At 54.3% G+C, this 17185-nt stretch overlaps 1 protein-coding gene across 1 annotated transcript in view; it reads left to right on the forward strand.

Annotated features, from left to right (window-relative positions):
* Positions 1-17185, forward strand: part of LOC123454115 (probable RNA-binding protein 19) — a 53067-nt gene that overhangs the window by 15940 nt on the left and 19942 nt on the right. Inside the window, exons 11-21 of the mRNA XM_045132254.1 lie at positions 1601-1731; positions 2409-2527; positions 2859-2955; positions 4043-4153; positions 4489-4689; positions 6260-6386; positions 10398-10573; positions 10855-10915; positions 12877-12956; positions 14991-15046; positions 16249-16365. Of these exons, the coding sequence (XP_044988189.1) occupies positions 1601-1731; positions 2409-2527; positions 2859-2955; positions 4043-4153; positions 4489-4689; positions 6260-6386; positions 10398-10573; positions 10855-10915; positions 12877-12956; positions 14991-15046; positions 16249-16365 (1276 nt within the window). The remainder of the gene's footprint in view (positions 1-1600; positions 1732-2408; positions 2528-2858; positions 2956-4042; positions 4154-4488; positions 4690-6259; positions 6387-10397; positions 10574-10854; positions 10916-12876; positions 12957-14990; positions 15047-16248; positions 16366-17185) is intronic.

A 17185-nucleotide genomic window follows, 5' to 3' on the forward strand; every position in this document is an offset into this window, starting at 1 on the left:
AAAATCTTTTTTAGTGAGGCGAGGGAGGGAATTACCATGGGGTATTATTTATAATTTTGGAAGTTGTCAAAAAATATTTTTAAAAGTGTTTTTGGATGGCAGGAGGGCTGGCTTAGTGGTTAAGGCACTTGCCTGCAAAGCCAAAGAACCCAGGTTCGATTCCCCAGGACCCACATAAGCCAGATGCACATGGTGCCTCATGCATCTGGAGTTCAGTTGCAGTGGCTAGAGGCCCTGGCATGCCCATTCTGTCTCTCTTCTTATCTCTGTCAAATAAATACATAAATACAAATAAATACGTAAATACAATATTAAAAATCTTTTCCAGGGGCTATAGGATCTTGCTATAAAGCCTGTGCTGACCTTGCCTTGAACTCATGATGCATTATAGCCCATGCTGTTCTCAAAGTGGGCAGCCAAATAAACTGGCAGTCAGGGCTGGTTTCCTTTTGTTCTGGTGATAGTTTTGGGGCTAGAACCCAGGGCCTTGCACGTGTCAGGCAGGCACTCTTGTGACCGAGACACACCCCAACCCACTTTTCTGACTTTCCAGGCCCCAAACTCAGTGGCCCACTATTCAACGTGGCCACACAGGTCCATGTGGTTATAGTTACTACACAGAAGAGCAGTGGGACTCCGCATGGGCTGAGGCCGTGAGGCTACCAGAACCTCTGCAGTGCTACCCTGTGGCTCTTCTTTGTTTTTAGTTAGAGAACAGGCATGCCAGAGCCTCCAGCCATTGCAAACCAACTCCATACTTGCACCACCTTGTGCATCTGGCTTACATGGGTACTGGGGAATGGAACCTGGGGCCTTAGGCTTTTCAGGCAAGCACTTTAACTGGTAACCCATCTCTGCAGCTCCCCCATGGTTGTTGTGAGGCTGGCCTGGACGTGGAGGATCAGAGGCAAGAGGGCTGAGGAGGCTTCTGTGTAGGACCCAAGAGCAGAGAAGGTGGTGTGACCTCTAAGCCTGTCCACTGCTGTCCTGTTATATGGGTCTTTTAGCACAGGCTGGTCCCCCTGATGGCCATAGGGAGATGGGTCATCTAGGCTGTGCGTGTCCTTTTGGTAAAACAGAGCCTAGAGGGTGGAGTATGGTCATACTTTGTGTTCAGAGGAGGGACCACCATAGAGCACGTGCATGTGTGCAGTGTGGTGATGTCATGGCAAATACACGGCATTGCCTGTAGGGGGCACAGTTGAGTACTTCCCACGTATCACCTCAGCTTGCCCCACAGCTGCTCTGTGAACCAGGAACTCGCAGGGTGTCTTACAGGTGAGGAAACAGACTTGTGCAGATTGAGTGACTTGCCCAGGTAGGCCTCACCTGGGCAGGTAGCAGAGCTGGGATGCAGCCTGGCATCTCCATCTTCCCACCCCTTCTCTGGAGGTAGACACATAGAACCTTTGCCCTAATTGGTGTCATGCGTGGCACTCACCATCACCTTCTTGTGAGCTGGCAGCCTCACTAATCTAGAGCAGCCATTTGATGGTCTGAGATCCAACCTATTGCAGGGCCAGCCCCAGCTCTCCCATCCACCAGCACTCAGGACAGCCTGACTCAGCAGCCCAATACCAGATGCTTCTCCCACCCTCAGGGCCCCTGTCAGAGCTCCACTACCCCATCGACAGCCTGACCAAGAAGCCCAAAGGCTTTGCCTTTGTCACCTACATGTTTCCTGAGCACGCTGTGAAGGCCTATGCCGACGTGGACGGGCAGGTGTTCCAGGTAAGTTGGCTCAGAGCTGGCTGGGCCGCTGCCCTGTACTTAGGTGAGCAAGAACGACTATGTATGAGTGTACATGTGTCCACCTGCCACACTGTCGCCTCACGCGGGCTGCTAGAAGATCCCTGAGGGCAGGGCTCTAGACTGCCCTTCACTGTCATTAGCACCTGAATGTGCCAAGCGCACAGTATGTCCTCACAGAATCTTGGTGACTGATGAAGCTTGTCGTGGCCTCTAGGAGCAATGCTTGGCCAGAGGAAGAAGCAGCAAGGGTGATGGCTGGGGCGTGCTGAAGCTTCTCGTAGGGTGGATGAGGCTCTTACCTACTTCTCTCAGTGTCGTGCATGGCACTTGTCCCCAACACTGGGCTGCCTTCTCATCTGCCCCTGGCTTCATTCATGGCTTATGGCTGTCCTTATGGTACCCACCTGTGTGGAGCTAATATGAGAGACAGGATGGGGTGCTGCAAGTGTGGCTTGTGACAAAAGTTTCCTTCATGTGGTGGGGTCAGCTGTCCTTTCCACAGTGACAGGTCCCTGTGCCACACGGACTAAGTGACCCCTGGTCATTCTGCTGACATTATATGTCACAATAGTCAGGGTCTTCTGAAGACCCAGTGCACTTGTAGCTGAAGCTGATGACACAGAGCAGCGCCTGCGTACTTCTTCCTCTTCCTCCAGGGCAGGATGCTCCACGTCCTGCCGTCCACCATCAAGAAAGAAGCCAGCCAGGATGCTGACACCGCAGGCTCCTCGTACAAGAAGAAGAAGGAAGCCAAGGACAAAGCCAACAGCTCCAGGTCCTTGTCACCCCTCAGTGGGTCCCTGAGCCCCCGTCCCAGCATCTGGTGCCCTCGGCCCTGACTTTCTGAGGCGCCTGGGTTCTTTGATTCTTTCTCGTGAACCTAGTTCCTCACCTTCCAGAGCCTCAGTTTACCTGTGCGCTACCTGAGGAGAGCAGAAGTAGCACCCCCCAGATTGCCAGTCAGGGCTGGAAGGTGGGAGACTCAAGTCCTGCCAGCCTCCTGGGCTTCAGGCCCACACAAGGAGAGGAAGAGAGGGGCTCAGGCAAGCGGGCTGAGGTGCCGTTTCTTAGAGGTTTTGCCCCATTCTGCTCCCTGCTCTCTTTAGTTCTCACAACTGGAACACGCTGTTCATGGGGCCGAATGCTGTGGCCGACGCCATTGCTCAGAAGTACAATGCCACCAAGAGCCAAGTGTTTGACCATGTGAGTGAGTGACTGCTCTGTGTGTGTGGGTGTGTGCACGTGCGTGTGTACTTTGTGTACTTGGCCTGCTCACATCTTTTCCAGTGCAGATATCTGGAACTGGCCAACCACTGAGTCGTCTTAGAAAACCTGGGAATGTATTTTTCAGCTGGTTGGCAGAGGGTGCTCAGTGACTTTGCCCATTAGTTCCTTCCTCTGTCTTTGATCCTTTCTTCCCAGACATTCAAGGCCAGCACTGTTCCCTTAGACATGAATAGCGTGGCCATAGTATATATTATTTTTTATATGCCATAGTATATTTTAAAGTCAGTATATCTAAAGTATTATTTGAATATGTATGCAATATAAAAATTTCCCAACTACTTTTCCTTCTTTTAAAAAAATTAATTAATTAATTAGAGAGAGAGAGAGAATGGGCATGCCAGGGCCTCTAGCCACCACAAATGAATTCCAGATGCATGTGCCACCTTGTGCATCTGGCTTTCCGTGGATACTGGGGAATCAAACTCAGGTCCTTTGGCTTTGCAGGCAAGCACTTAGCCAGTAAGCCATCTCTCAAGGCCTTTGGCTTTTTTAAGTACAGCCTATGTTTAATGCGTGGAGCGCTGATTTGAACATGCAACAGTTCAGTGGCCTGTGGCAGTTCAGTGTTGGGCAGTGCATCCTGACCTAAGTTAAGAGGGATGGCCAGGGTAGCTCAGATGCCACCCTGGAAACTCAGCTGTGCCCCATTAAAAAGGGCCTGGTTCTTCCAGTGCCTTTAGGGGAAGAAGACAAAAGTGACAGGTGAATTATGATGGCTGTAGTGTGGCAGCAAGGTGACGTGCAAGCTGAGGCTGAGGTCACCGGATAGACTTGTAGTGGGCCCAGCATGTCCATCTGCCTGAAGGGGCCTGAGGGAAGAGACCTGGAGTGGGCTTGGGGGCAAAGCTAGAGAGACCCATGTGGACCCAGGTTGACTGTGTGAGACTGAGGGAGCCTAGGCCACAGGAGCCTCAGAGCCGTGGGTGGCTGATGGGCGCTGGCTATTTCCATGTCTCTCTGAGCCTCCTGATTGGCCGTTGGGCCTCCTTGCCCCTTCCCACAGGAGACCAAAGGTAGTGTGGCCGTGCGGGTGGCCCTGGGTGAGACCCAGCTGGTCCAGGAAGTCCGGCGCTTCCTCCTTGACAACGGTGTCTGTCTGGACTCATTCAGCCAGGTAGGCCCCAAGCCAGCAGCTGCTGTGGAGTTAGGAGCGCATTTCCTGGGAAGCTGGAGATGAGGGTGATTGGAGCTTTCTCCACGTGGAACCCTGCAGGGTTGATACCTCAGAACTGTTCCACCAAATGACAGAGATGCCCCCGGGGTTGCGAACTCTTCCTGACTCCTGGGACTGAGGCAGCAGATCTGCCCTTTACAAAAGGGTGGGCTCCCTGGCTCCACTGCAGTCCCACCCGCTGAGCTCCCACCCCCGCGGGGCTCCTCACCTGCGGCCGCCCGCTGTCAGCGCTGCGCAGCCCTCGTGTTGTCACAGCTGCCCGTCTCCCCCCTCAGGCTGCCGCGGAGCGGAGCAAGACGGTGATTTTGGCCAAGAACCTGCCGGCAGGCACCCTGGCTGCGGAGCTGCAGGAGGCCTTTGGCCGCTTCGGCAGCCTAGGCCGCGTGCTGCTGCCTGAGGGTGGTGTCACGGCCATCGTGGAGTTCCTGGAGCCCCTGGAGGCCCGCAAGGCCTTCAGGCACCTGGCTTATTCCAAGGTAAGTTGCCAACCTCAGTGTGATGTGGAGAAGCCCTAGGGCAGCTTTGGGGAGACTTTGGTGAGCTGGTTTGCCCACAGGTGGAGTGGGCTGTGCTCAGAATCCACCCCCACCGTGAGCTGAGTGTCTTCCTGAACATCAGCCCTCCCCTGAGGATCGCCCAGAAGCTTGCCTGGCTTCCAGCGTCGCTCTGGCTGTCCTCTGCCCCCTTTTCTTACCTTGGCTTGAATTGTCCTTGTCTCACTGCCCTGCACCTGATTCTTGGTTATAAAAAAGAAAAAAGAAAATGCAGGTTTGAGTTTCCTGAGGCAGCATGATAACTGACCATTGCCCCAGTGGCATAAAACTGCGGGAGTCTCTGATTAAGCTGACATCTCAATTCCAGTCCTGCAGTGCAGTGGGCTTCCCCATTAGCTGCAAGGCAGTGCCACGTCACTTGGCTTGGGTGTCTCCCCATCTCCTGACCTCAGTCCCCAGCCCCCCTCTGCACTGCTGTTCCAAGGATGCTCATTGAGTTCCAGTCACCCAGCTAGTTAGTTCAGGGCCATCTCATCCATCCATCCCTTAGTGGCATGAGGTTCTGGGGTTGAAGACTTGGCCACGTTTTTGGAGCCACCATTCCATCGTCTGTAAAGAATCGGGAATTTCTTTTTGCCTGATACTTTTATGCTTTTAGACCTTGGTCATCCTCACCTCCACCCTCTCCCCACTCCCTGTGATCATTAGGAGCAGGTGGGGAAATGATTTCCGTCTTCTGCTGTTTTGGCTCCACAACAGTCCCCAGCCTGGGGTTCTGCCAACTGCTTTGTCAGAAGTGTGTTTGTGCCTGGCCCATAAGCACCGTTGCTTAAGTGGGGCCCTGGTCTGAGATGTGAGCACCCCTGGAATGCTGACACCCTCTTTCTTCTACCACTTTTGAAAGAAATGCTTGTTATCAAAGGTCTCTTGCAATGTGTGTGTGGCAAGGAACTTTCTCTTTCTTTTCGACTGTTTCACCAATTTATCAGTCATGTGATACCCCACCTTATACACATGGCCATTGAGGCCCAAAGTCACCACAGCTAAAAGGCGATGGAGCTAACTGAACTGTGGCCTTTCTCACACCCAAGCTTGTGTTTTTCTTAAACATAATTAACTTGCGATGCTATGAAATTGGAGTGGGAAATTTGGACATGCGTGCCACTCACTGTCGGGGTAGTGTATCTGTGCCACACAACCTTGTGCAGAAAACTGCCCGTGCACGCATGCCTGCCTACGCACACGCCACCTGGGGCCGTGCACGTGTCTAGAGAGCGCGTGCTCAAGGCTGCAGAGTGCACTGCTTCTCCCAGACGCTGACCCACGGTTCTGCCACCCTGTACCCCTCCTCAAGCCACAAAGGGCCTGAAGCTTTTCTCTCACAGCTGAAATACAGTACCAGGGCCTGTAGCTTGTTCCCAGGCATCTGCAGCATGAGGGGCTCAGGGCCCAGGACACCCCCCCACACACACACCCCTGGCTCCATGGCCTGTGACTCTCAGGCATTTGTCACGGAACCCCTCCCACAGTATCAGCACCCCTGTCTCCACAGTTCCACCATGTCCCTCTGTTCTTGGAGTGGGCTCCAGTTGGTGTCTTTGGTGCAGCCCCACAGAAGAAAGAGTCCCACATCACCCCAGCAGAACCACTGGAAAAGGACCACGTGCCACCAGAAACAGGTAAGAGCTATGGCCGAAGTCATTGTGCCATGGGACTGTGGGAGGACAGCGAGGGGCAGCTGAAACTGCCCATCATGCCATTGGCTTAATATTCCTGTGTTGCCTAACCGACCAGTGGGTCTCAGATTGGATAGGAGTATAAACTGTCCTTTGAAAAAAAGAACATCAAAATTAAGGGTATTACATGAGGTAATGAGTATTGTAGTTTGTCAGTTAAAGGGTGTAGGAAAGACATCCCAGAATTCCTATTAATACAGAAATTCAGAACAGCCAATGGAAACCTGGTTTCCAGGAGAGAGGTAACCTAGGGCTGATGGAGGCAGCCATTCTTGAATGTCTTGGATTGCTACAGCACAGCCTAGCGTCCAGTGACTGCAGAGGCAGGAAAGGAAAGGGCAGTGGTGGCTCCTGGGGCCAAACAAGTGTCCCTGACCCCCCACTGGTGTGTCACAGCCAGGGTCAGGTGACAGTGTTGATAGGAGCAACACTGTTGTTTGTCCCTTGTTAGAACTGTGACCTCATACACAGACACCAAGGGAGTGAAGGCCTATGGGAAAAGTGTGTGTCTGTCTTCTTCCTGGGAGGGCGGGTAACACGTCTCTGAGCTGAGCCCCTGACACACATGAGGCTCAGGGTGGTTCCAGGTTCTTTAGCCTGTGAGTGGCCAGGGACACTGTCAGTCACAGTAATAGGTATGTTTGGGCCCAGCCCAGCCACCCTGGAGTTTGCTTCGAGTGCTTCTCGCTGTCTGGAAGGACACCGCATGAGTCCTCACTGGCTTGTCCACTGCTCAAGCCACACCTCCGCTTTCCCAATGACCACCGCACCCATTGAGACCTGTCTGAGAATGATCCCGAAGGGCAGCCTTTGCTCCCTGCCTGCCAGCGCCCAGTGCTTTGTGTCCTCGCCCGTGAGGCTCTGTCCAGTGTGCTGTTCTCTGTGTGGGCTCCTTGCTGTGGCTGGGCAAGCGCCTCCTCCAGGGGTCTTGGTCTCTAGTTTGTAAAATGGGGGATGCCCCAGGAACTATTGAGGCCTTTGTCAGGACGAGGAGAGGTGCAGTCTGCAGGTCACTGTTGCTGCTACACGTTTGTGGCTGACAAGATCTGTGTGTCCCCATGCGGGCCTGGTCTGTGCTCATATGTGTCCCTGAGCAGGGCTGGTCTCCGTGTACCTGCGTGTCCCTGTGCGGGGCTGGGGTGGGTGCGTTGCTCTGAAGCACAGGGGGACTTCCCAGTGCCAGGAATCAGCATCCCCCTGCCCCTGGTCATCAGCCTGTGTGTCAGTGGTCAGTGTTCCCAGCAGCCATGCCCCTGAGCCCCAGACTGATTAGCAGAGGTCACAGAGCTTGGGGCCTCCTCTGGCTGCCTGACCTCCATTGCACTAGGAAGCTGCACCTAGCTGTGCCCCGCCCAGCCACACTGCCCACATCCCTCTCACCAGTGCCGCCTGGCTCCTTTTGTCCCTCTTTTGACTACTTGCCCCTCCCTGCCCCTGGCGCCAGGCTGTTTTCATCTGCTCCTCCCAGCCCTGGGCCTGAGAACCTTGGAGGGCTGAGGTGAAAATCCTGACTTGGATTCTCACAGGGTAGGAAAGGAGGAGAGACAGCCGGGGGAGGAGATGTTCCTGAGGTCCCCCCCACCCCGCTTTTCTGCACCAATGTCCTCCCTGCACAGGTCCCGGGGGAAGTTGACAGTGTTTTATCTCCCCACAACCAAGACCCTCACCTTGAGATAAAGGGCTCCGAGTTAGGGGAGGTCCCACAAAGCTGCTTGCCACTGATAACAGGCCTGGGATGCAGGAATCCTGTGGCCTGATTATACTGGCACCCCGTGTGGCCTGTGGCGGTTTACCTTGCTGGCTACAGATGGGAGCACAGCCTCCCTGCTACTCCAGCCCCTCAGCCCGCCAAGATTCTAGATCCTTTCCCTCTCCCGGCCCAGCTCTCCTCCTTTCCACTCCTTCCCTGTCACCCTGGCTCCTGGTTCTGAGTTCATTGACAAATGTGCTTGAGCCTCACAGTGACCATTTCTTTCTCCCTCATCTCTTGTCTCCCCACTTGGGGCGGGAACAGAAGCCCTTGTTAATAAGAAGGCCTCTTTCATCATCCTGGTGCTGGCCGCCTCCGCCTCCACCCTCCGGGACCCAGGTGCGGGTCTGTCCAGCCGGGCCTGGTTTGGCCACTAGGAAAGGACAAGGTGCCCAGCAGGGATTCAACTCCCTGGAAGTATGGCCCTGGCTGGCCTTCTGGGAGTCAACAGGGACAGAGAGAGGGTCAGGGCCTTCCACAGCATCCTTTTTTGTTCACAGAGTTAGGCATTCCCAGTGTGCATAGGAAGGAGGGGTGGAGTTGAGAATAAGCAGAACATCATTTCTTGGTTACTTGTGACAAGCCCAGGCCTCTTCGGGTGGTTCTCGTCACATGTTGGAGATAGCCCCACCAGTGTTTCCTTTTACAGACGAGGAAGCACAGAGAGCTTGTCTGATTTGAGCAGGGTCACACAGGTGGAGCCAGCCAGTTGCCCTGAGGACTGAGCTTGTCCTGTGACCCCCACAGATGCCTGTGAATCCAGTAAGCATGTTTGCTCAGGCGCAGGCTGAGACAAATTCATGTCCACAGCTGTCTCTGGAGCGCCACCTCTGAGCCCAGTGTTGGGAACATGGTTATTGAGTCAGGCTCAGTCATGTTCTCGAGCTGTCCTTTCAGTTGGGAACACCCAGATGTGAACGAGTCAGTAAGGTGACTTCACTGTGGCTCTGAAAGAAAGCAGAAAAGCGACAGCAGGCGCACGCCACTAGAACTGCAGTTGGCAGGGGAGCCCTGAGGAGAGGAGTTCGTGCTGAGAGCTGTCGGAGCCAGGCCAGAGGAGAGGGATGGGTTGAGTGGGCGGGGCAACATGTGCCACGGCCTGCCAATCAACCAAGAAGCCAGTGTGGTTGGTAGAGTGAGGCAGAGGAAGGGCCTAGGGTGAAGTCAGAGAAGCTGACAAGCCAGGGGCCGCACTGGAGGGAGGAAGCCACTCAGTTAGTAGTGCAGATGACTGACGAGGCATGTGGCTGTGTCGTGGGCACACGAACCTCAGAAGAGCCATGGCCCGGTGCAGGCGTGTGTGGTCTGGTGCGAGGGGGCTCAAGCGGGCCGTTCTGTCACCGGCTCAGCTTGCAAGTGGCAGGGCCAAGGCTGACCCGCCTCACTCAGCTGTTTGTCCTGTCCACAGGTCCTCTCTCCTTGCCACCTTCTGACTTCAGTCTCCCCCGGCTCCCTTCCAAACCCCATACCCAGACCTCTGAAAACTGATACTTGTCTCGCCCCCCTGGCCCGTGTAAGGTGGACAATAGGAACAGGAGAGTGTGCCAAACACTGGCAAGGGGAAGCTGGCTCTAACACCCATAAGCCCACCCCCAACAATACACTGCCTTCAGAAGGCATTAATTCCCAAATCTCCATCAGCTGGGAATCTAGTATTCAGAACACCTAAAATTATGGGGGACACCTCAATCAAACCACTATGTGGGTACAAGGAACAGAACCGTGACAAACCTTTTGTAAATAAGTGCCTTTAAACATCTCTTCAGTTTCAGTTTATACTTTTATTTATTTATTTATTTTTGTCTTTCCAAAGTAGGGTCTTCTGCTACTCCAGGGTAACCTGGCATTCACTATGTAGTTGTAAGGTGGCTTTGAACTTGCATTGATCCTCCTACCTTGGCCTGTTCATGGAGTAATTTATTTTGAGGTTCATGTTAGCATGGCCTGCTCCTATTTAGCACTCATAGTTTTAGTCTGGTTCATATTCCCTTTTCTTTGAAACTGGGCCAGCAGCAGGGCATCTGCCTGCCTGCCAACCCATCTCTTTGTCTCTCTGCTGAAGCTGGGCACATTCCTCCTGAAAGATGGTGCCTATGGAGACAGGGACCCTGTGATCCAGTAGGTTCTATGCTTTAAGCCCTGGGACTTTGGTGAGTTGGCATTGTGTATTGGGTTTGTTTGTTTGTTTGGCAATGGGGGAGCAGCAGCAGATGGTGAGACCCCAGAAGGTAAGAAGGCAGCTGAGGAAGGAGCAGAGGCCCCCACAGCCAAGATGGAGGAAGAAGAGGAGGAAGAGGAAGAGGAAGAGGAGAGCCTTCCTGGGTGCACCCTGTTTATCAAGAACCTCAACTTCAGCACCACGGAGGAGACACTGAGGGAGGTGAGCAGGCTCTTGAGTGGCAGAGGGGCATGGACGGGGTGGACACCTGGTCACACATCCAGTACCCCAGTACCTCTGTGCTCTGCCTTTGACCCCAGCTCGTGAGCATGTGCAGGCTGACAGCCAGCAGCACGTGTGTGACCTCTCAAGGCCTTGACGTAGCCCAGCCAGTGAGGGTTCTGGTGTCTGTGGGACGGGTGTCATGAGCAAGTCGTGGTGGTGTGCGGCCTGGCTGCTCGGAAGGCAGTCCTGGTGACACCTGTGGTGACCATCTTTTGCAGGTGTTTTCCAGAGTGGGAGCAGTGAAGAGCTGCTCGGTGTCCAAGAAGAAGAACAAAGCAGGTAGGTTTCCTTATGAGCTCTCAGGAAGAAAGGTCTTGGAAGGAGCCATGTCCCAGGGTGGGGGCTCGCCCCGTGCGTCTTGAGACCTCTGATTTTCAGACGTTGACACCTCCAGCTCTTTGTGGGCTTGTCTACAACAGCCCCTATCTGATTTCCCTGAACCTCCTGCTCTGTGGTGGGCCCAGCCTCATACGTCGGTTCTTCTCACTCTGGAACCTTCCTAGACAGCTAGGTAGCTTTGGAGCAGTTCCACAGGGACACCACTCTGCAACTGAAGTCTCCATATCCTGTACCTTAACACTCTGGAACTTTCCCTGACGTAGCAGTGAGTAACTAGTCTTGGTTTTCCCTCTAGCCATCTGAGGGAAATGAACCAGATGTAGTAGTACTAGAACATTCCACTGCGTGAATGGTATTCTCTGGCCAGTGGCTGGGCGGGCCACGTGGAGAACACCCTCCTTACTCCATTGTGCCCTGGGTTTTGTCTTGGGTCTCTTGGCCCCGGTGTCCTGTGCGGTTGGGTAGAATTAAGCCCTGGCTTTCCCACAGCCATATGGTCCCTGCCTGGGGTCTCGGGTTGGCGGGATTGGTATGGATATTTTGCGGGCCAGCCTGGCTGTGTCCTTTTTGTAGTGCTGAATAGCTACAGGTTTGCTGCTCAGGTGTTCCCCAGGCAGGTCCCAGGGCCCACAGGTAGGAAGCGTGCCATTCGATGGCCCTCTTGCCACGAGCTCCCAGAATGCTGGAGAGGTACGAGAGTCCATGCCACAGCGCAGGGCTCGGGCTGTGGAGGGCAGACGCAGCACAGCGGGCACCACGTCAGCACCTCAAGGAAGAGGCCACAGCAGAGCGCCGGCCACTTGTAGGGAAGGGGCAGAGAGTGGTCCTGGGAAGGCGGGCAGAGTCTTAAGTCTTGTGGCTTTTGTGCCCTGCCGAGCAGTGGATGGCCCAGAGGGCGTGCTAAGCACATGTGGCACAGAAGTCATAGATACGTGTTGTCTGCTCGGGCTGCCCAGCACAACCACAGTTTGGGGGCCGAAACTCAGGAATGTTTTGTTTCACTATTACGGAGGCTGGAAGCCTAAGATCAAAGTGCGGGCAGGGCTGATTTCTGCCAAGGGGAAGGAGCTGTTTCAAGCTCTGCACCCCATCCCAAACTGTGGACAGCCATCTCTGGGTCCACTTCACATTCTCATTGTGTATAACTGTCCTGGGTTCAAAGCTACCCCTCTTGTTTGTTTTTGAAATGGATTTTTATTGTGTAGCCCAGACTGGCCTCACACCCATGATCCCCCTGCCTCAGCGTCCAGAGTGTTGGGGGTATAGACATGCACCACATTGGTTTACTCCTATTTGTGAAAGGCATCAGTCATGCTGAATTTGAGCCCATCCTAGTGACTTCATTTTAGCTTGATTACCTCTGTCAGAGCATGTTTTACGTAAGGTCCTGTTCTGAGGGGCAGAGACTGCCACATGGGAGCGTAGGACACACGCCTCCACACCAGCTCTCGTGCACAAACAGTAAGCAGGAGTCTGACAGAGTGTTTTCAAGGGCTGTTGCCGTCCTAACTCTTAGTCCTCTAACGCGTTGGCTCTCCTCCCTGGACTTTACCAGAGGACATGTGGAAAGGAAGTCTTTGTGCATGGACCCGTGATCCACGCCCATATCTGCCTCTGAGTTATGTTGGCTACAGCCTAGTCAGGTCGCCGCTTATTACAACTGTGGTCATCCCTGATAGAGCCCCCTCCCTCCCACATCACATCACATCAATCATAACCCCACTGGCAGATTCATCAGGATTTCTGGTCACAAATGCCCTCTGGGAGGGAGCTGGGGTCTTTCTGGAAGAAAAGGGGGTGTGAAAGTGGAAGAGAAAATGAAGCAGGGCCCGCTGGGGGAGCTGGAGGTCTCAGGCTGTGCTGAGCCTCCTTCCTCTCCTCCCCATCTCGTCTCTCCTCAGGATCACTGCTGTCCATGGGGTTCGGGTTTGTGGAGTACAGGAAGCCGGAGCAGGCCCAGAAAGCTCTCAAGCAGCTCCAGGTAATCTGGGGACCATGGGACCATGGCCCACGGCCCACGAGGAATCAGGAGCCTTTCTCAGCCCTCCGTGGGCTCTTTGATTCATTTCTTCCACCCACAACACTTTCACTGGGGCCTGACTTGTACCTGGTACTGGGCTAGGTCTGGGTGGGGCAAGGGTTTCCCTCCTCCTCTGGAGAAAACAACAGGCGATGTTCACAAGCGTGTGACTAAAGAAGACACTGCCCCAGGGGGATGCTCTAGGGGCCATGAGCCAGTGAAGTCAAACTGATAGGCATGGAGAAGTCAGCTGCACAGAGACCTGGGAGGAGAGCGGCTGGGAGGAGGGAGTGCCGTATGCAAAGGGCCTGTGGCCCAGGCTCTCAGGTAAGAATGAGCTGTGTATATTTGAGAAAACAAAGAGGCCAGTCTATCAGGAGATGGGGATCCAGCAGGAAGGTGAGGGGCTACAGGGTTGGAATTATGCCTGAAGGCAGTGGGAGACCAAGGGTCTCATGGGCTTTAGGACAGTCTCCTGAGGTTTGGTATTCCAAGAATAGTTGAGCTACTCAAGCAAGATAACTGGATTGCTTGGGCCAGGGAGGGCAAAAGTGGGAGGAGGGTCTTAGGCTTGGAGTCCTGCCACAAAAGGAGGGATTGCTGTCCCTCGATAGGCCATATGTCCCCAGGGCAGCTGGGGACCCTCAGCAGCCAGAGTGGAGCTGGGCTGTAGAGAGCGAGCAGCCTGGCTTTGCACCAGCCGCGCAAGGAGCCGGCCTCACTCCTGTGCCGCCACAGCCCGTCCCTCCTGCAGGGCAGAAGTCAGCATGTTAGCGTTCCCTCTGCGGGTTGCCTTAGGTTTTTCAAAGATGTTAGAAATCCCACTTTGTAAGCTGGGCGTGGTGGCACATGCTTTTTTATTTTTTTAATTTTTATTAACATTTTCCATGATTATAAAAAAATATCCCATGGTAATTCCCTCCCTCCCCACCCCTACACTTTCCCATTTGAAATTCCATTCTCCATCATATTACCTCCCCATCTCAATCATTGTAATTACATATATACAATATCAACCTATTAAGTATCCTCTTCCCTTCCTTTCTCTACCCTTTATGTCTCCTTTTTAACTTACTGGCCTCTGCTACTAAGTATTTTCATTCTCACGCAGAAGCCCAATCATCTGTAGCTAGGATCCACATATGAGAGAGAACATGTGACGCTTGGCTTTCTGGGCCTGGGTTACCTCACTTAGTATAATCCTTTCCAGGTCCATCCATTTTTCTGCAAATTTCATAACTTCATTGTTCTTTACCGCTGAGTAGAACTCCATTGTATAAATGGGTGGCACATGCTTTTAATCCCAGCTCTTGGGAGGCAGAGGTAGGAAGATCACTGTGATTTCGAGGCCACCTGGGACCACAAAATGAGTACCGAGTCAGCCCAGGCTAGAGTGAGAGCCTACCTCATAAAAAAGGGAAAAAAAATTGCACTGTATTACTAGGTACTGTATATTGATTTAACTTTAGCTGTATAATTCCACAGGCCCATCTTTTCTCTGTCTCATGAGCCTGAACTTCCACTTGCATGCACACCATGTACAGTTAGTTCTGCATGTACATGTGCTTGTTGCCACCAAAGATGGTGCACATGGCACTCTCTGAGGTGTCTTCTGGGCGCTCCTGGAGACTTCCAGGGTCATTTTGCTACAGCGCCAGCTCCGCCTGCATGGACTGCTGCCGGGGCCTCTTGTGTGCAGCTTGAGGGGCTTTGCCCTGTCATGAAGCTGAGGGAGCACTCTGCAGGTCAGGCCCGTGGGCTCTTCTTCGTGAAGACGCCCATAACAAGGGAAGCTCCTGTGCGTCTGTGTGTCAGGAGACCGACAGGATGCTGGCTCGGCCACCAGCTGCCGCCTGGCTTAGGGGAGGCCTTGCCAGGGAAACACATCTCTGTCCTTGGTTCTGACCAACCCCTCTGTCTAGGTTGTCCAGCCGCAGGACTAGGTGCTTCTGAAGAGTAAGGGGGTAGTGACAAGCCATGTCATTTGTTTCCTAGGGTCATGTCGTGGATGGCCACAAGCTGGAAGTGCGGATCTCAGAACGGGCCACTATGTGAGTCTTGGGTCCCCTCTGTCCTTTGATGGCATCCATCCTCTCTGACTTTGGGGCTGGCTGACCGCTGTGGCAACAGCTGTGGTATTAATAATACAGCGGTCTGTTGCTGTGTGGACAACCTCTGCAAACCCAGTGGCTTATGGCAGTGGCGTGCATGCGCATGTGGGAGTCCAGGAGCAGGTCAACTGGGGTCAGCTCGGGGTCACCTGAGAGCGCGGTCAGGACCCGGGACTGGCAGGTCAGCGTCTGTGGCGGCCCCCATGTGCTCGTGGGCAGGAGGCCTCAGGGCCTCACTGAGAGCTGCGTGCTGGGACTTCTCAAGTGACCTTAGGACTTGGCAGCAGGTTTCCCCACCACGGACGATCCAAGGGACGGGAAGGAAGCAGTGCCTCCTATGGCGTAATCTCAGAAGTTCTGTGGTCACTTCAGCTGCCCCACTGGCCCTGTACGGTGAAGAAAGGCTTATGCAAGGGCGCAGGCCAGCCCAGCTGCTGGCGGTGTGCATTTTTAGTTTGATCTTGCACGCCAGCCCCGTGATGGACAGCCCGGCCCAGGATGCTGAGTCAGGGGGACACCAGGTTAAGTATGAGCTGACCTCAAGGCAGGGACAAGACCAGGAAGAGAACTGAGTTGGGGTGAAAGGGGCTGCTGTTTCTAAAAGACTGGGAGGCCTCTGAAGAGGTGGGGTGCAGAGGAAGTAACTCCGGATAGTCACTACAGTATCAGCTGCCATCGCTCACTACTCCCCTGCTCACAATGTCCTGTGCACCTGGCCACCTCCTTGATTAGACCTGCAGGTGTCCCTGAGTTTGGGATGAATCATCTCGGCCTGTGGGAACCAGCCAGTGTCTTGCATCTGGCTGGAAGGAAGCCCCCCGACATGGGGTTAGTAGAGAGTCACCCCTTGCCTCATCAGGATTTGTCTTATGGTTCTTGTGGCCTTGAGTCACAAACAGAAGGCTCAAAACAGTAGGGCAGTGTCACCCAGGTAAGCCCATACTATTTGAGGCAAAGGTCACCATGGCCAACGTCCCCTGGGGCTGGAAACAGACTGACTGCCTCCCCCCACTTGTCGTGGTGCTAGCCTGAAGTGATAGGAGAGAGGCAGTGCTTCTGCAGGTGAAGGGTTCTGGATGGGAAGATGGCAGGGTCGGTTCTGGGAGAGAGCAACTGACATACCTTGCTCCCCACCCCCACAGGCCAGCCTTGACACCCACTCGGAAGAAACAGATCCCCAGGAAGCAGACGACCTCCAAGATCCTGGTGCGCAACATCCCCTTCCAGGCCAACCAGCGGGAGATCCGGGAGCTCTTCTGGTGAGTCTCTGGCTGCAGCCCACGGGCAGAGCCTCTTCTGCAGGCTGGAGAGGCAGCTTGGGGTTTGGACCATGCCACTGCGGGCGGGCGCAGTGACTTTTCAAAGATCTTCTGGCTGCCTTTGACCCATCCTGCTTAATCTCAGGGAGCCTGGTGCAGGAATCAGAATGGCCAGGCCGCCCTTTTCACAGGTAGCAGGACAGCCAGACATGCTCTACACCCCAGTCTCCATTGCCGAGCAGGAAGGGCACGAGCTTGTGGGGTTGTGCCCCAGCCCTGCCCTCGGTGTGCTGGGAATGTCCACCATCCGGGTCACCCAGTAGCTTGTCCTTGAACCAGATCCACACCACCTGGTGACTTACATCCCTCTGCACGGGCTGTACCCCCAGAGTCAGATTCCATCGGCCAGGTGGGGTGCAGCTCCCCAGGGAGCTCACATGGTCCCGCAGGAATGGGACTCATCTAAGTTGCTCTCTGGGAAAAGCCCTCTGGGAAGAGAGCAAGTTACCTGCATGCGCAGTACAAGCCATGGTCACCAGGTGTGACAGGAGTGACACCCTCAGCTCTGGGGCAAGACCAGTGAGGACACTCAGAGGTGGGCCTGTGGGCACTGGGGTGGGTGCTGAAGGACTCCCTTCACCCCGCCGTGATGCCAGGTAGGAATCTGGATGGAGTGAGGCCCGTGGTGCTTGTGGCTGGGAAGACTGTCCATCAACCCGAATTCCTAGGGGGATTCCTCAGTGGCGGATTCTCATTTTGAAAGCAATCCACACAGGCAGGACTCAGCCTGTCTATCCAGGTCCCTTGGCTTTCCGTCCCT

This window comes from Jaculus jaculus, chromosome 13, assembly GCF_020740685.1.
Source record: "Jaculus jaculus isolate mJacJac1 chromosome 13, mJacJac1.mat.Y.cur, whole genome shotgun sequence".
Taxonomy (NCBI): Eukaryota; Metazoa; Chordata; class Mammalia; order Rodentia; family Dipodidae; genus Jaculus; species Jaculus jaculus.